This window comes from Doryrhamphus excisus, linkage group LG5, assembly GCF_037039965.1.
Source record: "Doryrhamphus excisus strain RoL-2023G ecotype Guam linkage group LG5, RoL_Dexc_Guam_v1.1, whole genome shotgun sequence".
NCBI lineage: Eukaryota > Metazoa > Chordata > Actinopteri > Syngnathiformes > Syngnathidae > Doryrhamphus > Doryrhamphus excisus.
The window spans coordinates 3,717,007-3,732,446 of record NC_136361.1 but is presented as its reverse complement, the minus strand read 5'-3'; the positions used below and the strand labels follow the sequence as shown (position 1 = coordinate 3,732,446).

Sequence of the window (15,440 nt, the reverse complement as noted above, 5' to 3'; positions counted from 1 at the left end):
AAACAAACAAGGAATGTGTGTTTTCTTTTAATATGTCCACCATATTGGGTAATATGAGTGTAAATGTGACTATAGGGGTGTTATGTCATGTCTAGAGGGCTTTAATAATATTACAAACTGTATTCAGGAGGTTGTAAACAGATTTTCTACATCATAACTACAGAAATAGTCCATTTATAATTAAGGAATCCTACTTTGCAGAAATTCACTCATCACTGTCGGATGTGGAACCAAGTCACCGTGATAAAGGAGGGATTACTGGAGACGTGGGACTGAGTGAAATATTCACCATAAATCGGTAAGAATTTGTGTTTTTATGCTTCACTGATAATGTTGCAATCAAGCAATGAGAGTTCGCACTTTATTCGGCGGTACTTGAACACACCTCTGACACGCAAATGTCTAACTATTGGTTTTCCGATGTACCTTCGGATAGTTCAATATTTCATATTTAATACACAATCCATTCTGCTGTGAATAATACTAAATTGTGGTTGAATAAGCATAAACTAACACAATAAGATGCGTTCAAAGATGCTATGATATGTTGTGTTCAGTAATGTCAGTAATGTTACATTAATGCAACAATCGACACCCCAGGAAGTAAAAAAAAAACAAACAAGGAACGTGTGTTTTCTTTTAATATGTCCACCATATTGGGTAATATGAGTGTAAATGTGACTATAGGGGTGTTATGTCATGTCTAGAGGGCTTTAATAATATTACAAACTGTATTCAGGAGGTTGTAAACAGATTTTCTACATCATAACTACAGAAATATTCCATTTATAATTAAGGAATCCTACTTTGCAGAAATTCACTTATGGAATTTCCATAAGTGGAACCAATGTGGAACCAAGTCACCGTGATAAAGGAGGGATTAGTGGAGACGTGGGACTGAGTGAAATATTCACCATAAATCGGTAAGAATTTGTGTTTTTATGCTTCACTGATAATGTTGCAATCAAGCAATGAGAGTTCGCACTTTATTCGGCGGTACTTGAACACACCTCTGACACGCAAATGTCTAACTATTGGTTTTCCGATGTACCTTCGCCAGAAAGATCGCCGCATCCACGATAGCCTTGATGTGCCTCAACCAGCCACAGCTCTCCAGTCCAACCAGGAAGTCGCTCATGGAGAGAGCCCTCGTTCCGGTAACTTGAAGTACACAAAACACATCTCAAGGCTCACTTAACCTTCCTCTTGTGTTAGCTTTCTGGTATCATCTTTTATGTTAGCAAGTCGGTTTTGACCCATGTTTTAAATCAGCTATAAAATACACTAAAAACAATAACTATAAAATTTGCTGCGCATATTTTGGTTACCTTTTTAGGCTTCCTTATCCATTAAAATATATTGTTTTAATACTTTTAGTGTGGGCATGTAGGCCTTTTTTTGTCACTATACCGCTCGATTTCAATTTCCAAAAATGATAAAATGAACCTCAAAAGAATCATATTAATAATAATATTTTTTTCCTGGCTATTACTGAGGGCTATAGAACATATCTCTGAAATCAATTATTAAATTAAATTAAATTAAATTAAATTAAATTAAATTAAATTAAATTAAATTAAATTAAATTAAATTAAATTAAATTAAATTAAATATTTTAGTATTATCACGGGTGAATTTTGACCCATGTATATTAATGTCAAGAAAAGGTTGAAAAAGTTATTGTTTTCATCAACAAAATGAGAATCCCCTGAAGCTTACATGATGAGAAAAAGGCTGGTTGCTAATTGTACACTTATGATTTCAGTTTTGGCTCAAAATATTGCTTTATAGTCATATTATTATAACCGGTGGTCATAATTTCAACCAGACCATTTTAAAATGTCGTAAAAATTATCTTTTTGGTTTTTATTTTATTGAAATAGTTTCCTGATGCAATAAAGAAATATTATGTGATTCTTTTTATGCGTTAAAATGTAAAACCGGTTGGTGCCGACGCTAACACAAGAGGAGGGTTAACAAATCTGCTGTGTGTCGGTGTTCAACCTTCCAGGAGCTTCTGCAAACTGGTCCTCATCACGTGGATGTTCTCGATGCCCACAAACTGGAAGCGGATATTTGAGTAGTTGTCCTCGTTTTCGTAGCCTTTGCCCGCCGCTCGGTTGGCGAGCGCGTTAAGCTGTTGGGGGCGGTCACCAAAAAAATAAACATGAGACATATGAGGCAACGTTTTTTTTTAAAAGAACGGCCTTACTTTCGGTCTTGTGTCCATAACGTAAACAAATCGGCTGTTGTGATTGGCCTTGCTGATGGCCTGGAGCATGCTCTCGTCTTCTAAGCAGCGCGCGCTGAACCCAGACAGAGGCTGGCTGCACCGACACACTGCCGCCTGTCAGCATCGGACACAAACGCTTAACCACATTTCGACGCGGCTAATTTAAACGACTTTACAATGCGTACCTTCTTTTCCTGGTAGAAGTAAGTCAGCACGGGGAAGCGTCCTTTGCTCCTGAACTTGGAACTTCCCACGATAATGGGCTTACTGGCCGTGATGGGAACGTACAGGTCGCGTGGATACGTCTCGCAGATCTGCGGAGCAAATTTAGACACGCATGCATAAAACCAGTGTTCAATACTCAGTACTATATTTATTAACTGTTATGGAATTGCCATGTAAAATAGCTAATATAGTATATGGGATTTTCGATGTAAATTAGCATCAAATTAGCACTTTTGTTTAAATTTGTCTCGTTTACGTTATGTCATGGATAAAAAATGGAAATGCAAAAAAAAAAAAAAAATTATTATGAGTGATGAATTAACAAAAATTATGGCGAAATGCTGCCTTCGGTTAAATTCATTCATTCATTTTCTCCCGCTTTTTCCTCATGAGGGTGGCGGGGGTGCTGGAGCCTATCCCAGCTGTCTTCATGCCAGAGGCGGGGTACACCCTGGACTGGTGGCCAGCCAATCACAGGGCACATATACACAAACAACCATTCACACTCACATTCATACCTATGGACAATTTGGAATTAGCCAATTAACCTAGCATGTTTTTGGAATGTGGGAGGAAACCGGAGTACCCGGAGAAAACCCACGCATGCACGGGGAGAACATGCAAACTCCACACAGAGATGGCCGAGGGTGGAATTGAACCCTGGCCTCCTAGCTGTGAGTTCTGCGCGCTAACCACTTGGCCGCCGTACAGCCCGAAATCCTGTTTATGACCTTCTAAATAAGTGCATAGGTGCATATTCTGTAAGATCTGGAAAGCTTGTGTGTGTAGCTGCTCTATAGGAGTCCACAACTGATGGAGCCTATCCCAGCTGTCTTCAGGCGAGAGAGGCGGGGTATACCCTGGACTGGTGGCCAGCCAATCACAGGGCACATATAGACAAACAACCATTCACACTCTCATTCATACCTATACAATTTGGAATTAGCCAATTAACCTAGCATGTTTAATGTGTTTTTCTATTGTGTCCATAGTGGAGTTTTACTGCCCCCTTGTGGGCAAACATGCACGGTCAATTGCGTCCACTGCTGATCAATGGTGCTCGATTCCCTTTTTACAAACACCCAAACATCGTGCACCTTGTAGTCTCGGTTGACGTCGGTGAGTTGCCATTGGTCACAGGGGACACCCATCCTCTCAAACTCCGCCCCCAGGTCAATGAGCTGCCAACCTTCCTCCCGCTGCTGGTCATTCTGTTTGGGGTTGTAGGAGAACGCGTAGAGCTCATCGTAGGATTCTGCACACAAAACAGGATGAGGTTAAAAATAAAAACAGACGCAAATGGCTCCGAGGTTCTGACGCAGTGAAACCCACCGGGCCGAAGAAGACGCAGCAACGAGCTGTAGACGTCGTGGCAGTCGCGTTCTCGCTGCACCACGAAGTGAACCACTCGGAAATTACGACACTGAATGACAAGCGGGCATCCTGTGGTGGTGAGCGACAGCTTCTCCACGGATGCGATGTGGTGGTGCAAAATCTGGGAATAATGCACATGTCGTTATTGCACTTGTGTACATCTTCCATTATTGTACATTATATCTATGTGTAATCATTTTTACATTTGCATTTATAATGGATGTTTTTTTTTACTGCATTTTCATGTTTATAATGGACAAATGCACATGACAAAGCTGGCGAAATGTGGATCCACTCACCCAAATCTCCTGTCCGGCAGACGTTGATGAGCCGTTGGACCCGCTCTCCACAAAGATGAGGTGCGTGGCGGTGAGGTACAGTGTGCCGCTGGTGGATTTGTTGCTGAAGCGATCCAACAGTCGGACCTGCTCCACCTGCATTTTAGGGGCGATGATGTGCAAAGGCATATTTTACCACAAAAAGCCCAAATTTAAACTTTATGCTATTTTATTACATGAAATGATATTTTACTAATATTATTCTTCTAAAATGTACTTAATATTTTGACATTTTACTTGTAAAATCACTGCTAATTTTTCCTTTTTTAAGTTTTACATTAAATTATATTTTAGAATTTTCACAAAAAGCCCAAATTTAAACTACTTATTTCAACTTTATGCTAATTTATTACATTAAATGATATTTTACTCACATTATTCTTCTAAATATACTTAATATTTTGACATTGTACTTGTAAAATTACTGCAAATTTTTCCTTTAAGTTTTACATTAAATTATATTTTAGAATGTTCCACAAAAAGCCCAAATTTAAACTGCTTATTTCAACTTTATGCTTTTATATTACATAAAATGATATTTTACTCACACTATTCTTCTAAAATGTACTTAATATTTTGACATTGTACTTGTAAAATTACTGCTAATTTTTCCTTTAAGTGTTAGATTAAATTATATTTTTAGAATGTTCCACAAAAAGCCCAAATTTAAACTACTTATTTCAACTTTATGCTATTTTATTACATACAATGATATTTTACTCACATTATTCTTCTAAATATACTTAATATTTTGACATTGTACTTGTAAAATTACTGCAAATTTTTCCTTTAAGTTTTACATTAAATTATATTTTAGAATGTTCCACAAAAAGCCCAAATTGAAACTACTTATTTCAATTTTATGCTTTTATATTACATAAAATGATATTTTACTCACATTATTCTTCTAAAGTGTACTTAATATTTTGACATTGTACTTGTAAAATTACTGCTAATTTTTCATTTTTTAAGTTTTACATTAAATTATATTTTTAGAATGTTCCACAAAAAGCCCAAATTGAAACTACTTATTTCAACTTTATGCTATTTTATTACATAAAATATTTTACTCACATTATTCTTCTAAAATGTACTTAATATTTTGACATTGTACTTGTAAAATTACTGTTATTTTTTCCTTTTTTAAGTTTTACATTAAATTATATTTTTAGAATGTTCCACAAAAAGCCCAAATTTAAACTACTTATTTCAACTTTATGCTATTTTATTACATGAAATGATATTTTACTCACACTATTCTTCTAAAATGTACTTAATATTTTGACATTATACTTGTAAAATTACTGCTAATTTTTCCTTTTTTAAGTGTTAGATTAAATTATATTATTAGAATGTTCCACAAAAAGCCCAAATTTAAACTACTTATTTCAACTTTATGCTATTTTATTACATAAAATATTTTACTCACATTATTCTTCTAAAATGTACTCAATATTTTGACATTGTACTTGTAAAATTACTGCTAAATTTTCCTTTAATTTTTACATTAAATTATATTTTTAGAATGTTCCACAAAAAGCCCAATTTGAAACTACTTATGCTATTTTATTACATTAAATGATATTTTACTCACATTCTTCTTCTAAAATGTACTTAATATTTTGACATTTTACTTGTAAAATTACTGCTAATTTTTCCTTTTTTAAGTTTTACATTAAATTATATTTTTGTAATGTTCCACGAGCCAATAAGAAACAGCTATGGTGCGCAAATGGCCCATGGGCCGCACTTTGGACACCCCTGATATAGACAGTACACATTCTAGCAAGCTGCTCTGTGTGGCCAACAGGATGTTGTGTTTTTTGTCGCTGCAAATCATTTATCGTTGCAGCAAATTCTTGTCGACTCAGGCATCCTTTGTTTCCTTTTTCCTGTCCTTGTCAGATACGACGTGACAGCACGTGTGCAATACCGGAAGTAAGCGAGATGTGGTAATCAAAAAAAAATCTTTCGCAATAATACATGGCTTTAAGATTACGAATAGCGCCACCTGTTGGCCTCTTCTCAATCTGCAAGTGTTTGTTTTTTTGCATTCAGGCTGATCTTCATTAAGTGATTTAGCCTGAGGTGACTGACTTTCACAATCCAATTCCCTCTTTCGTTCGCTTTGTATCTCTAAAGTAATATCGATTCGTAGTTATGTTTAAAACGGATTATGAGGCCTTTTATGAGAGCGCATAAACATCCGCACAGTACTGAAGGAACTTTGCGGAATAACAGCCCCTCCGGAGTCTTTGAGGTGATCGTTCACCAACAGGACATTAAATGAATCAGGACGGGATTCGATCAATAACTGGAAGTCGAATCTCGAAAGAGGGTAACAAAAAGCAGCTCACAGATGCTTGTCACGTCTGAAACAGCAAACCAGGACACCTTGCACGCCAGGATGCATTTACATTAAATCCATTACAGTTAATGACAATTATTTTTTTTCAACGATCAGCCCTAATAATCCCGAGGCCGAGATGCTCGACTCGCATCCCCCATTCGCTTGAAATTAGCAAGAAATGTTAGCTACCTTTGGGGTTCGGATATGTTCCATGTCTCCCGGTCGTAACAGATGTTTGTCAGCGACTGCAGAGTTCACACAATGCCTTCCGCGTATAGATGTGTCATTGATAAAATGACAATAATGAGCGCTACACAAACAGACTGGGCGATGTCGACTGCATTCGATGCGTTTATTGTCAATTACTTTTACTCCTGCATCCGCGTAAAGCGCTCGACAATAATGCCTACGCTTGCGGTGAACGGTTTTTCAAAGTAAGAGCCCGGTTGTATCGGGCATGGAGGTTAAAACAAGTTAATTGAATAATAACTTTGACTGTTATTTATGTTTTAAATGAAATAGTGCGTGTTTGCGTCTAATGTAGCTGTTTATTTGCTCATTTTTCTTATTTTGAACTATTATTATTATTATTATTTTGAACCGTTGAAGGTTTATTTTGACACTCATTTTCACCACGCGTCAGGCGAGCGTGTTGGGTATTGTAGTTGACATTACTGCTACCCATAATGCAATAACGCAGGCGGGGAATAGGAAAAAAAGCACACCAAGCGTGGTGTAGTTCATTGAATTTTGCCCGCTTTTGCTGCCTAAAAAGGAGACACTTTGCTGGGACAGACTTTGGGCAGCAGTAGGACTTAGGTGGCGTTGTATTTAAAACATGGCGTCTCTCGACGGACGGTTGTCTTCAGTAATAGTGTAGCTCAGGCCCTCACGCGGGCATTTTAGCTAAGCTAGCTAATGGAGATGCTGTGTTGACTTCGCTAGTGTGGCAAAAGTAGAGAGTTTTACGGTGTTTCATGAGTAAATTACAATGTCTGGATTTAATTTCGGAACGGGAACTCTTGGTTCCACCAACGCGGGAGGAGGGTTCACATTCGGAACTGCAACCAGGTAACAAAAGTGAAACGAGTTGGCTAAAGTTAGCCTAGCTTAAGTAGGCAATGATATTTAATACAACTGTATTACCTTGGCGTTTATGAAGTCGACGTCATTTCGTCATTACTATTCGCAACAAAACCACTTTTTTGGCAATTAAATATGAAAAAAACGTCAGTGTTCTCGCCCTTAAATGGTCATTCTTTCTTTTAAGTGCACCGGCGGCAAGTACTGGTGGTTTCTCCTTTGGAAATGCATTGGGTGCAGCTGCTGCGACCCCTGCCTCAACCGCCAGCGCCACTCCATCTCTTGGCTTAGGAGGAAATCTGTTTGGTCAGAAACCCACTGGTGGGTTTTCCTTCAATTCACCTGCCGCAGGTAAGACACACAACTACAAACCCACTAACTGTGTTTTAAATGCTACCTGTTTTGATCTTGTACAGGTGCTGCTGCTGCACCCACTGCTGGCTTAACATTAGGTAAGCATGCATTGGAATACATTTACAAGTCAGTCTGACAAAATGATAACCGATGTTATTGCACAGGTGCCCCAGCTTCCACGACAACAGCCCCCACTGGTTTTAGTCTCTCCTTCAACAAACCCACCGGCTCCGCTGCACCCTTCTCTCTCACCGCAACGACCACCAGCGCCACATCCGTCCCCGCCGGAGCGGGTTTAACATTCGGTTCTGTCTTGACGTCAACGGCGCCACAGCAGCCCACAGCAACGGGCTTCACGCTCGGCCTCGGCGGTACAACAACTGCGACTGCTGCGGCAACAGTGCCGTCGCTCGGCGGGAGTCTTTTTTCCAGCACTGCAGCTACAGGTTTGATGATAGCGTTTTCATTTAGCATAAAGTGATTCATAACATCTCTTTATGTGATATTACAGGTTTGGGGCAAACAACGCTTGGAGGAGCGGGAGGAGGGTTAACATTCGGCTCTTTATTAAGCACATCAACGGCAGCCACGGCAGCCTCTGCTCCCAGTATCGGCTTGGGTGGGGTAGACTTCAGTACATCCTCGGAGAAAAAGAGTGACGCATCATCTGGAACCAATGCCCAGTAAGTCATGAACCCCTATATTTTTTTAATTGGTCGAAATATACTGATATAGTTACATTTTCATATATGACATTTTCCCTCTTCTGTTCAGGGACAGTAAAGCCTTAAAGGATGAGAACCTGCCTCCAGTCATTTGCCAAGATGTTGAGAATTTCCAGTAAGTGTAATGCAGACTCCCAGTCATGCGTCTTATATGCGTTCATGACATATAAACTTGTTTCAATTGCCCTTTTTTTTTGCAAGGAAATTTGTCAAAGAGCAGAAGCAGGTTCAGGAGGACATCAGCAGGATGTCGTCGAAGGCAATATCCAAAGTACAGGATGACATCAAGACACTGAAACAGCTTCTCTCTGTCAGTGCCAGCGGCTTGCAGCGCCAAGCTTTGGCTATTGACAAGTTGAAGCTGGAGACGGCACAGGTAGGCACACACGCAAATGTAAGACTTTTGTTGTGTACTTAATCGATTTAAATATCCTATATGGTAATCCTTCACCACTTTTCACAGCTTTACTGTGTCTGGCTTTTTTTTTTAAATATGACACATTCAGAAGACGCATTTAAAGTAATGTTTGTCTGAACTGTTTTTTTTATTGCACATTTGAATTATCTCTACGGTACACCTTCCAAAACCCTCAACAAACTACAATATATTCAGAACTCCGCTGCCCGCCTCCTCACCTCCACCCGCTCCCATCACCCCTGTCCTCCAAAATCTCCACTGGCTTCCGGTTCCCCAACGCATTCACTTCGAAATTCTTCTCATCACCTACAAAGCCCTCCAAGATCTGCATGAATGTTGTATTGTCACGTGTCTTTTACTCTGTTTACTTGTTTTTTATTCAACTCCATTCTTCTGTAGCGTCTGAGTATTTTGAAAAACGCTATTATTATTATTATTATTATTATTATTATTATTATTATTATCTCACAACAGGTGCAATAATCCATAAAACGGGCCACCGTTGTGGCCAAAACTAAACTCTGAAACTCCGACCTCACTTTATAAACAACAAATCCTGCCAATTAACCGCAATAAATGAGGGATTACTGTATTTGCAACAAAATTAAACATGACATACACTCTGTATCAAATACAAATCTATTCCCCCTCTTTTTGATTAGGAACTTAAAAATGCCGACATAGCACTTCGTACGCAAAAGACACCCCCGGGTCTTCAGCATGAGAACACGGCTCCGTCTGAGTAAGTGGAGCGATCTGATTGGCCGCCTCCAGCAAGCTGTTTTGCAGACAGAATGATTTTTTTCCCCCCTTTCAATTTAGCTATTTTCGCTGCCTGGTGGAGCAGTTTGAGGTGCAGCTACAGCAGTATCGGCAGCAGATAGAAGAGCTGGAGAACCACCTGACCACACAGAGTAGTGGCTCTCATATCACCCCTCAAGGTAAGAGGCATCACTTTTCCCAACAGTGCAGTATGGAGATGCTTTATTTTTTTGATTATTTATGTATCTCTTCCAAGACCTGACTATGGCCATGCAAAAGTTGTACCAGACCTTCGTTGCACAGGCGGCCCACCTCCAGTCTGTCCACGAGAACGTAAAGGTCAGCTCATAGTCCAAACAATCATTGACATGTTTATTGTCAGATTGATATTTAATATTAATCCATCTTTTTTTAACTTCAGATCCTGAAGCACCAGTACCTTTCTTACCGCCGAGCCTTCCTGGAAGACGCGACGGACATCTTTGAGTCCAAGCGGGTGTCCACCAGGAAGTGGCAGAGCACGCCGCGCGTGACCACCGGTCCGGCCCCGTTCTCCAGCGTGCCGAACGCGGCGGCAGTCGCCATGGCGGCCACGTTGACCCAGCAACAGCAGCCAACTCCAGGTCTGACTGCCTACAAGTTTTAGAACCTTGGAGAGTTTAGAAGGGGCACGTTTAATTGAATGTTTTGTGACGTCGGCGTATAGACGGTGCCGAGCTGTGTATACTTTTAACGCGTGGGGGGGGGGGAAATAGTTTTCTGCCTTACTATCACGTCTCTTGAGTCCTCAGTTTACGGGCTAGATTAATTTAACTAATGCGCCTTATTATACAATACCAGGGTGTTGACACTTTTATTTACCATGGCCGAGCCGTAACGATATTTGGAATGTGACGCAACCGGCCAAGAACACACACAATGACGTCTCTCCCTGACTGACAACTACACTAACTACACTGTATTCCATGCTTGAAATGAGCCCGCCTAATCAGTATTTTTTATGGTAAAACTTCTAAAGACTTTGTGATTTTTAGATATTTGCGCAAATATTTCTCTGAATGAGACAAAGAAGCTGCTTGTTTATCACACGACTGAATGAAAATGTACATAAAATGCAGCTTTAGTTAATTTTTTTTTTGTAGCAACTACTAAACAAGACATGTTTTAATATCGCTCTTAATTGTGTGCACGAGAAATATGCTGGACTCATTTTTAAAAATCACGCAATGGCTCTCCGGTCATATCTAACACTTATGGATACTCTTTTAATTAATAATTTACATTAACTTGTGTGAACCCTATTTATTATTAACAAATGTGTGTTGCCAGATTGTTACATTTTTCCACACAAGAAAAAATGAGAATAAATAAGCTCATATTGTGCGGCACAGCGCTTATATCCAAACGATACACACACACACAAATAACCTGCTACTTATACTACACTAAAAATACACATTGATACACATTGTATTGTTCCACCAGCTGAGCACTTCAGGGCACACTGTCATGTGTTTTTTTTTTTTTTTTGCATGAACCCAATGACTTTATATCGTGACTTAACTTGCGGTAAGGAACCAGCATTCAAGGCGCAGGAATTGAGAGCAATATTCAAGCTTTGAGAGCGTTTTGGTCATTTTTTCCGATACTTGAATTCAAACCTGGGTTTTTTTTTTCAGTTTCCAAATCTTTGCAGCCAAAGTGTTAATACGCCAGTTAAACTACAGTATCCTGCTGTGAATGCTGTCATACTTTTTTTTTTTTTTTTAAACGTGTTTTAGTGGCTTTGTAGCACAGGCAGGAGCCGCCGTAATAAAAAAAGTACAAATTTTAACCTTTTACGCTTTTTAAAATGGAATTCCAGTGGAACCTCGGTTAGTGTCATCCATCCCAGGTAGTCTGACTCTAACCAAAACACATGCAGAACAATTGGAAATGTGTAGAAATGTACACAAAGAACATTTAACCTTTGTTGACAAGCAGTGATACTTTTTTTGTGATACAATTTTTTTGATAGTGTTGCTTCTTAAGTCATTTTTTTAAGCCTTCTCCACTGATTTCAGAACAACATTTGCAATAAGTGTTGTAACATTGATTAATTTCATTTTAATTTCATTAGACCCCTGTTAATGTTGCTGTAGGAAGCTTGTACGTCGACCGAGTTGACTCACCAAAAATACACACACGAGCCACAGGTTGCAGACCTCTGCCTGGTCTAGGGCCTAAAGTGATGATGTGATTAATCAAAACAACAAGCTTTAGTTGAATCGACTGAGAAAACGATCGTCAGAGTTAACTGAGCTTCCACAGTAGTCGCCCCCAAAGGTCCAAACTCAAAGCAAAAATCAGACGTTAAAACGCGCAAAACGAAGAGAGTAGTCACATTGATGCACTTTTTCCCGAACTGTCAACGCAGCACGACACTTGGTGATTTCATCGACTTTGTGGACTCTCGGAGAGGACGTTTTGTTCCGTATTTATTGACCTATTTGTATCTGTTTACATGCGAGACAAGCAACACTTCATGTGTCGGTGCTGTCCCAAAGCTGCTTCTTTACATTTGTGCCACCGCGTGGGGGGGAAAAAAAAAATCGAAACGTGCCAAACGACTCAGGATTGCACAGGAAAGCTACTAATGAAGTTCGGAACACAAATTGTTTTTTTTTCGCACTTAATCGTATTTAAGAGAAGTCAGTGTTGTGAACTACTGAGTTATTAATTACATCTGTTTTGTTGAGTTATTTTAATTTTACACATGGTAGGTTGCATGATAAGAGGAAATACTTGATCATTTCACCTTAAGGGCTACTGGATCATTTCATTTCACCTTCAAGTTCCATCAAAGTTCGAACACCAATCTTCTCCAATCAGAGGCTTTGAATTAATTCTATGATCAAGTACTCGGCATTAGGAAGCATTTTCCGGATGCTTTTATTTTGAACATAATGTCTTCCACTCGGTGTATTTGTGATGACGATAGTGGCGACACGTGCGGCCAGCGGTTGCCGCCCCAGACCGTTTAGGCTGGATTGACACATTTCCGATGGATGAATGTGAGCAAGGCACCTCTCAACCGCGTAAAACGTAAACGTTCAAATAGTTTAAACTGCTCATCCCTTAGACGCCAAATCCTTGTCTTATCTAACTCTCCAGTGCTTTGACTTGTATTCAAACCTATATAACCAATGCCTGTTGATACAGTATATTTAATATGGTGTGTGCCTTTTTTTTTTAAACTATATTCAATAACGGTGTGATGCTTTTTTTTGTTTTTTTTTTTAAACATGCTAGTTCATTCACTCTCAAATCTTGAATCTTCTGAAACTTGTCAAATGCAGTAGCAGTTAGACGTTCTTACAATCGTTATGTTCCAAACTGTTTGTGTCTTCATGTAAGTGGAGTTGCGTTATTAAATTGACAATAAAACAAATTTTTAAACAAACTCTTGTCCGTGTTTTGTTGGGTTAAAAAAAAAAAATCAAAAATTATTTTTTTTTTTAAAGAGACAAGTTTTGGAGTGAAAGAACTAGCTAATTTTTTTTGCACACAAAATGTGGTAAGCGTTCCACTGGCGGTACGCGGGCTCAAACGTTTATTCTTACATAAAAATACAATTACATTCAAAAAGTTTGAGAACCACTGATAAAAGTTATACAAATAATTGATATAAATGGGTACATTAAACATGTTTACTTCATGTACGGCAAATGCAAGGCATTTCCTTTTTATTATTATTATTCAGTAAAGGGCAACTTTATTTGTCAAGTAAGGGAGGAACACAGCTGTGTTAAAAAGAGTAAAGCATCTCTCTGTGCCTTAGGGACCCAGGCACCCTTGGGAGGAGGGTTTGGAAACCCCTTTGCCACAGCAGTGGGCACTAGTTTGGGCTCGACTACATTGGGAGGTATCACCACAGCTTTTTTTTTTTTTAATTTGTTTTTTTTTTCAACTTAATGTCTGAGTGAGGAAGCGGTGAGTGTGTCGAGACTGAGATTGGCTTTTCACTTCTGCATTCACGCGACAAAAAAAATGGCCGATGCTGCGTGCGTGTGTGTGTGTGTGTGTTTCATGCAAACGCTAACGTGGCGATCAGAATGCGGCCTTTGCTTTGCCAAGCTTTGTGCTGTCAGTGGAGGCAAGTTTAAGCTCACTTCCCCTCCCTCCCCCCTCCGTGTGTGTGTGTATGTGTGTGTGTGTGTGTCGCTCTCTTCCCTCACAGGTTTTGGTGCAGGGCCAGGATTTGGTGGGGTGGGGACTGGGGGTTCTTCTTTTGCCTTCTCCACCACCACTAAGCCCACAGGAGGCAGTCTGAGTGCAGGTACATGTGTACGGTAACACCACACGCATGATTCACTAGCATGAAAGACGGGCCTTGTATCAACTGTGTGTGGGAAAAAAAAATTATATTTAGGGTGCTATTGTATTCAGACTTCTAAATTATTCCACTATTTATTTGAAAATTCTACCAGTTTCCTCAAATAATGGCCTCCGCTCAAATGGATACCTAGCCACAAATAAACAGTCAGAAAGCGGTACTTTACTACGGTATTTATTTGCGGCAAAAATTTTATTGTACAAAATGCATGTGTACTCCTGAGAAATACATGCCTCACCTCAAATAAATGCCTGGTTATGATTGATAGTATCATGTTTGTACGTTGCAAGTGCTTCACATGTAAGCTCCTCTTTCTTGTTTTCTAGGTTTCGGCGGCAGCAACGCCTCGGGGTTTAACTTCAGCAACCCCGGCATCAACCCGTCGGCCGGCTTGACCTTCGGGGTGTCCAACCAACCGGCCACCGGCTTCGGCACGGGAGCACCCATGCTGCAGCTCAAGAAGCCCCCCGCCGGTAACAAGCGGGGCAAAAGATAGAACGCAGAATCTGAAGAGCGAGCAACGAGAACCGGTCGTCCCCACAAGCGACCGACTCGCGGACATCACGTAATGATTCGATAACGTAGCAAGTCGTGAACTCGGTCGGCTCCAGCTCGGGTGCCATTTTGGGACAATGACTGCATGATTAACCAAATATAGCATCAAAACATGGTAAGTGAACCCGGGACCAAATTCCTTTTTTTGGACACTGCAATGCTTTTCGGAATGCCAACAGCTATGTTTGGAGCTTTTGTGACTTTTCCCAAGTTCCGCCCAGAGTTAGAATTAATAGAAAGAGACAGTACTTTTATTTTTATAACAAGAGGGAAGTAACATCATCATCATCATCGTCAGTCATTGCTGAGTCCTTGATAACCTGTGTTGTTTTTGCTGTAACACATCCTTATTATTGTTTAAGTACCTTTATTTTGTTTTTCCTGCATATATGTACTAGTGTTTGATGTCAGCTTAAGACAGGGGGACGTCGAGAGTTTTTGTCCGTTGAGTCGACATTTACTGATTTACTTTCATTTTCTTAATTACTGTCTGTGTTACAATTGAATTTTCCAAATGTGTTTGATAATACACTTTCATATGTGATGTTCTGCCTTTTGGACAACATCACTTCAATAAATGTTTGTTAGAACTGTTAGAACTGAGTTTGTTTGAATTTATGCGCTGTTTCTATAGATTAAAAAAAAAAT

At 39.6% G+C, this 15,440-nt stretch overlaps 2 protein-coding genes across 6 annotated transcripts in view; one reads left to right on the top strand and one right to left on the bottom strand.

The window, feature by feature from the left end:
* The window catches only part of mtmr6 (myotubularin related protein 6), a 9,433-nt gene extending 2,521 nt beyond the window's left edge, over positions 1–6,912 (bottom strand). Inside the window, exons 1-8 of the mRNA XM_078790595.1 lie at positions 6,710–6,912; positions 4,132–4,266; positions 3,791–3,953; positions 3,556–3,713; positions 2,419–2,547; positions 2,213–2,347; positions 2,005–2,137; positions 1,052–1,161 (exon numbers count right to left, since the gene is read on the bottom strand). Coding sequence (XP_078646721.1) covers positions 1,052–1,161; positions 2,005–2,137; positions 2,213–2,347; positions 2,419–2,547; positions 3,556–3,713; positions 3,791–3,953; positions 4,132–4,266; positions 6,710–6,733 — 987 coding nt within the window. The 5' untranslated portion in view covers positions 6,734–6,912. The remainder of the gene's footprint in view (positions 1–1,051; positions 1,162–2,004; positions 2,138–2,212; positions 2,348–2,418; positions 2,548–3,555; positions 3,714–3,790; positions 3,954–4,131; positions 4,267–6,709) is intronic.
* Positions 4,069–15,390, top strand: nup58 (nucleoporin 58). 5 transcript variants are annotated; one of them, XM_078790598.1, is made up of 14 exons: positions 4,069–4,191; positions 7,791–7,954; positions 8,020–8,055; positions 8,122–8,403; positions 8,469–8,640; positions 8,732–8,797; positions 8,884–9,058; positions 9,763–9,842; positions 9,923–10,041; positions 10,119–10,201; positions 10,284–10,485; positions 13,683–13,766; positions 14,082–14,180; positions 14,564–15,390. In XM_078790598.1, the coding sequence occupies exons 1-14, from the start codon at positions 4,187–4,189 to the stop codon at positions 14,731–14,733; spliced, it is 1,737 nt and encodes a 578-aa protein (XP_078646724.1). In that variant the 5' UTR covers positions 4,069–4,186; the 3' UTR covers positions 14,734–15,390. The 5 variants fall into 5 exon arrangements, with proteins under 5 accessions (XP_078646724.1, XP_078646723.1, XP_057915897.2 ...); XM_078790597.1 differs by lacking the exon at positions 4,069–4,191 and adding an exon at positions 7,174–7,591 and having other exon boundaries at positions 7,791–7,924; XM_058059914.2 differs by lacking the exon at positions 4,069–4,191 and adding an exon at positions 7,174–7,591.
* The last annotated feature ends 50 nt before the right edge of the window (positions 15,391–15,440 follow it).

Excerpts from the sequence above, each read along its gene's own strand:
- nup58 (XM_058059914.2), top strand. The coding sequence starts at position 7,512 with ATGTCTGGATTTAATTTCGGAACGGGAACTCTTGGTTCCACCAACGCG. Across the intron at positions 10,042-10,118 it reads CTCTCATATCACCCCTCAAG|ACCTGACTATGGCCATGCAA; the intron begins GTAAGAGGCATC and ends ATCTCTTCCAAG. Across the intron at positions 10,486-13,682 it reads GCAACAGCAGCCAACTCCAG|GGACCCAGGCACCCTTGGGA; the intron begins GTCTGACTGCCT and ends TCTGTGCCTTAG.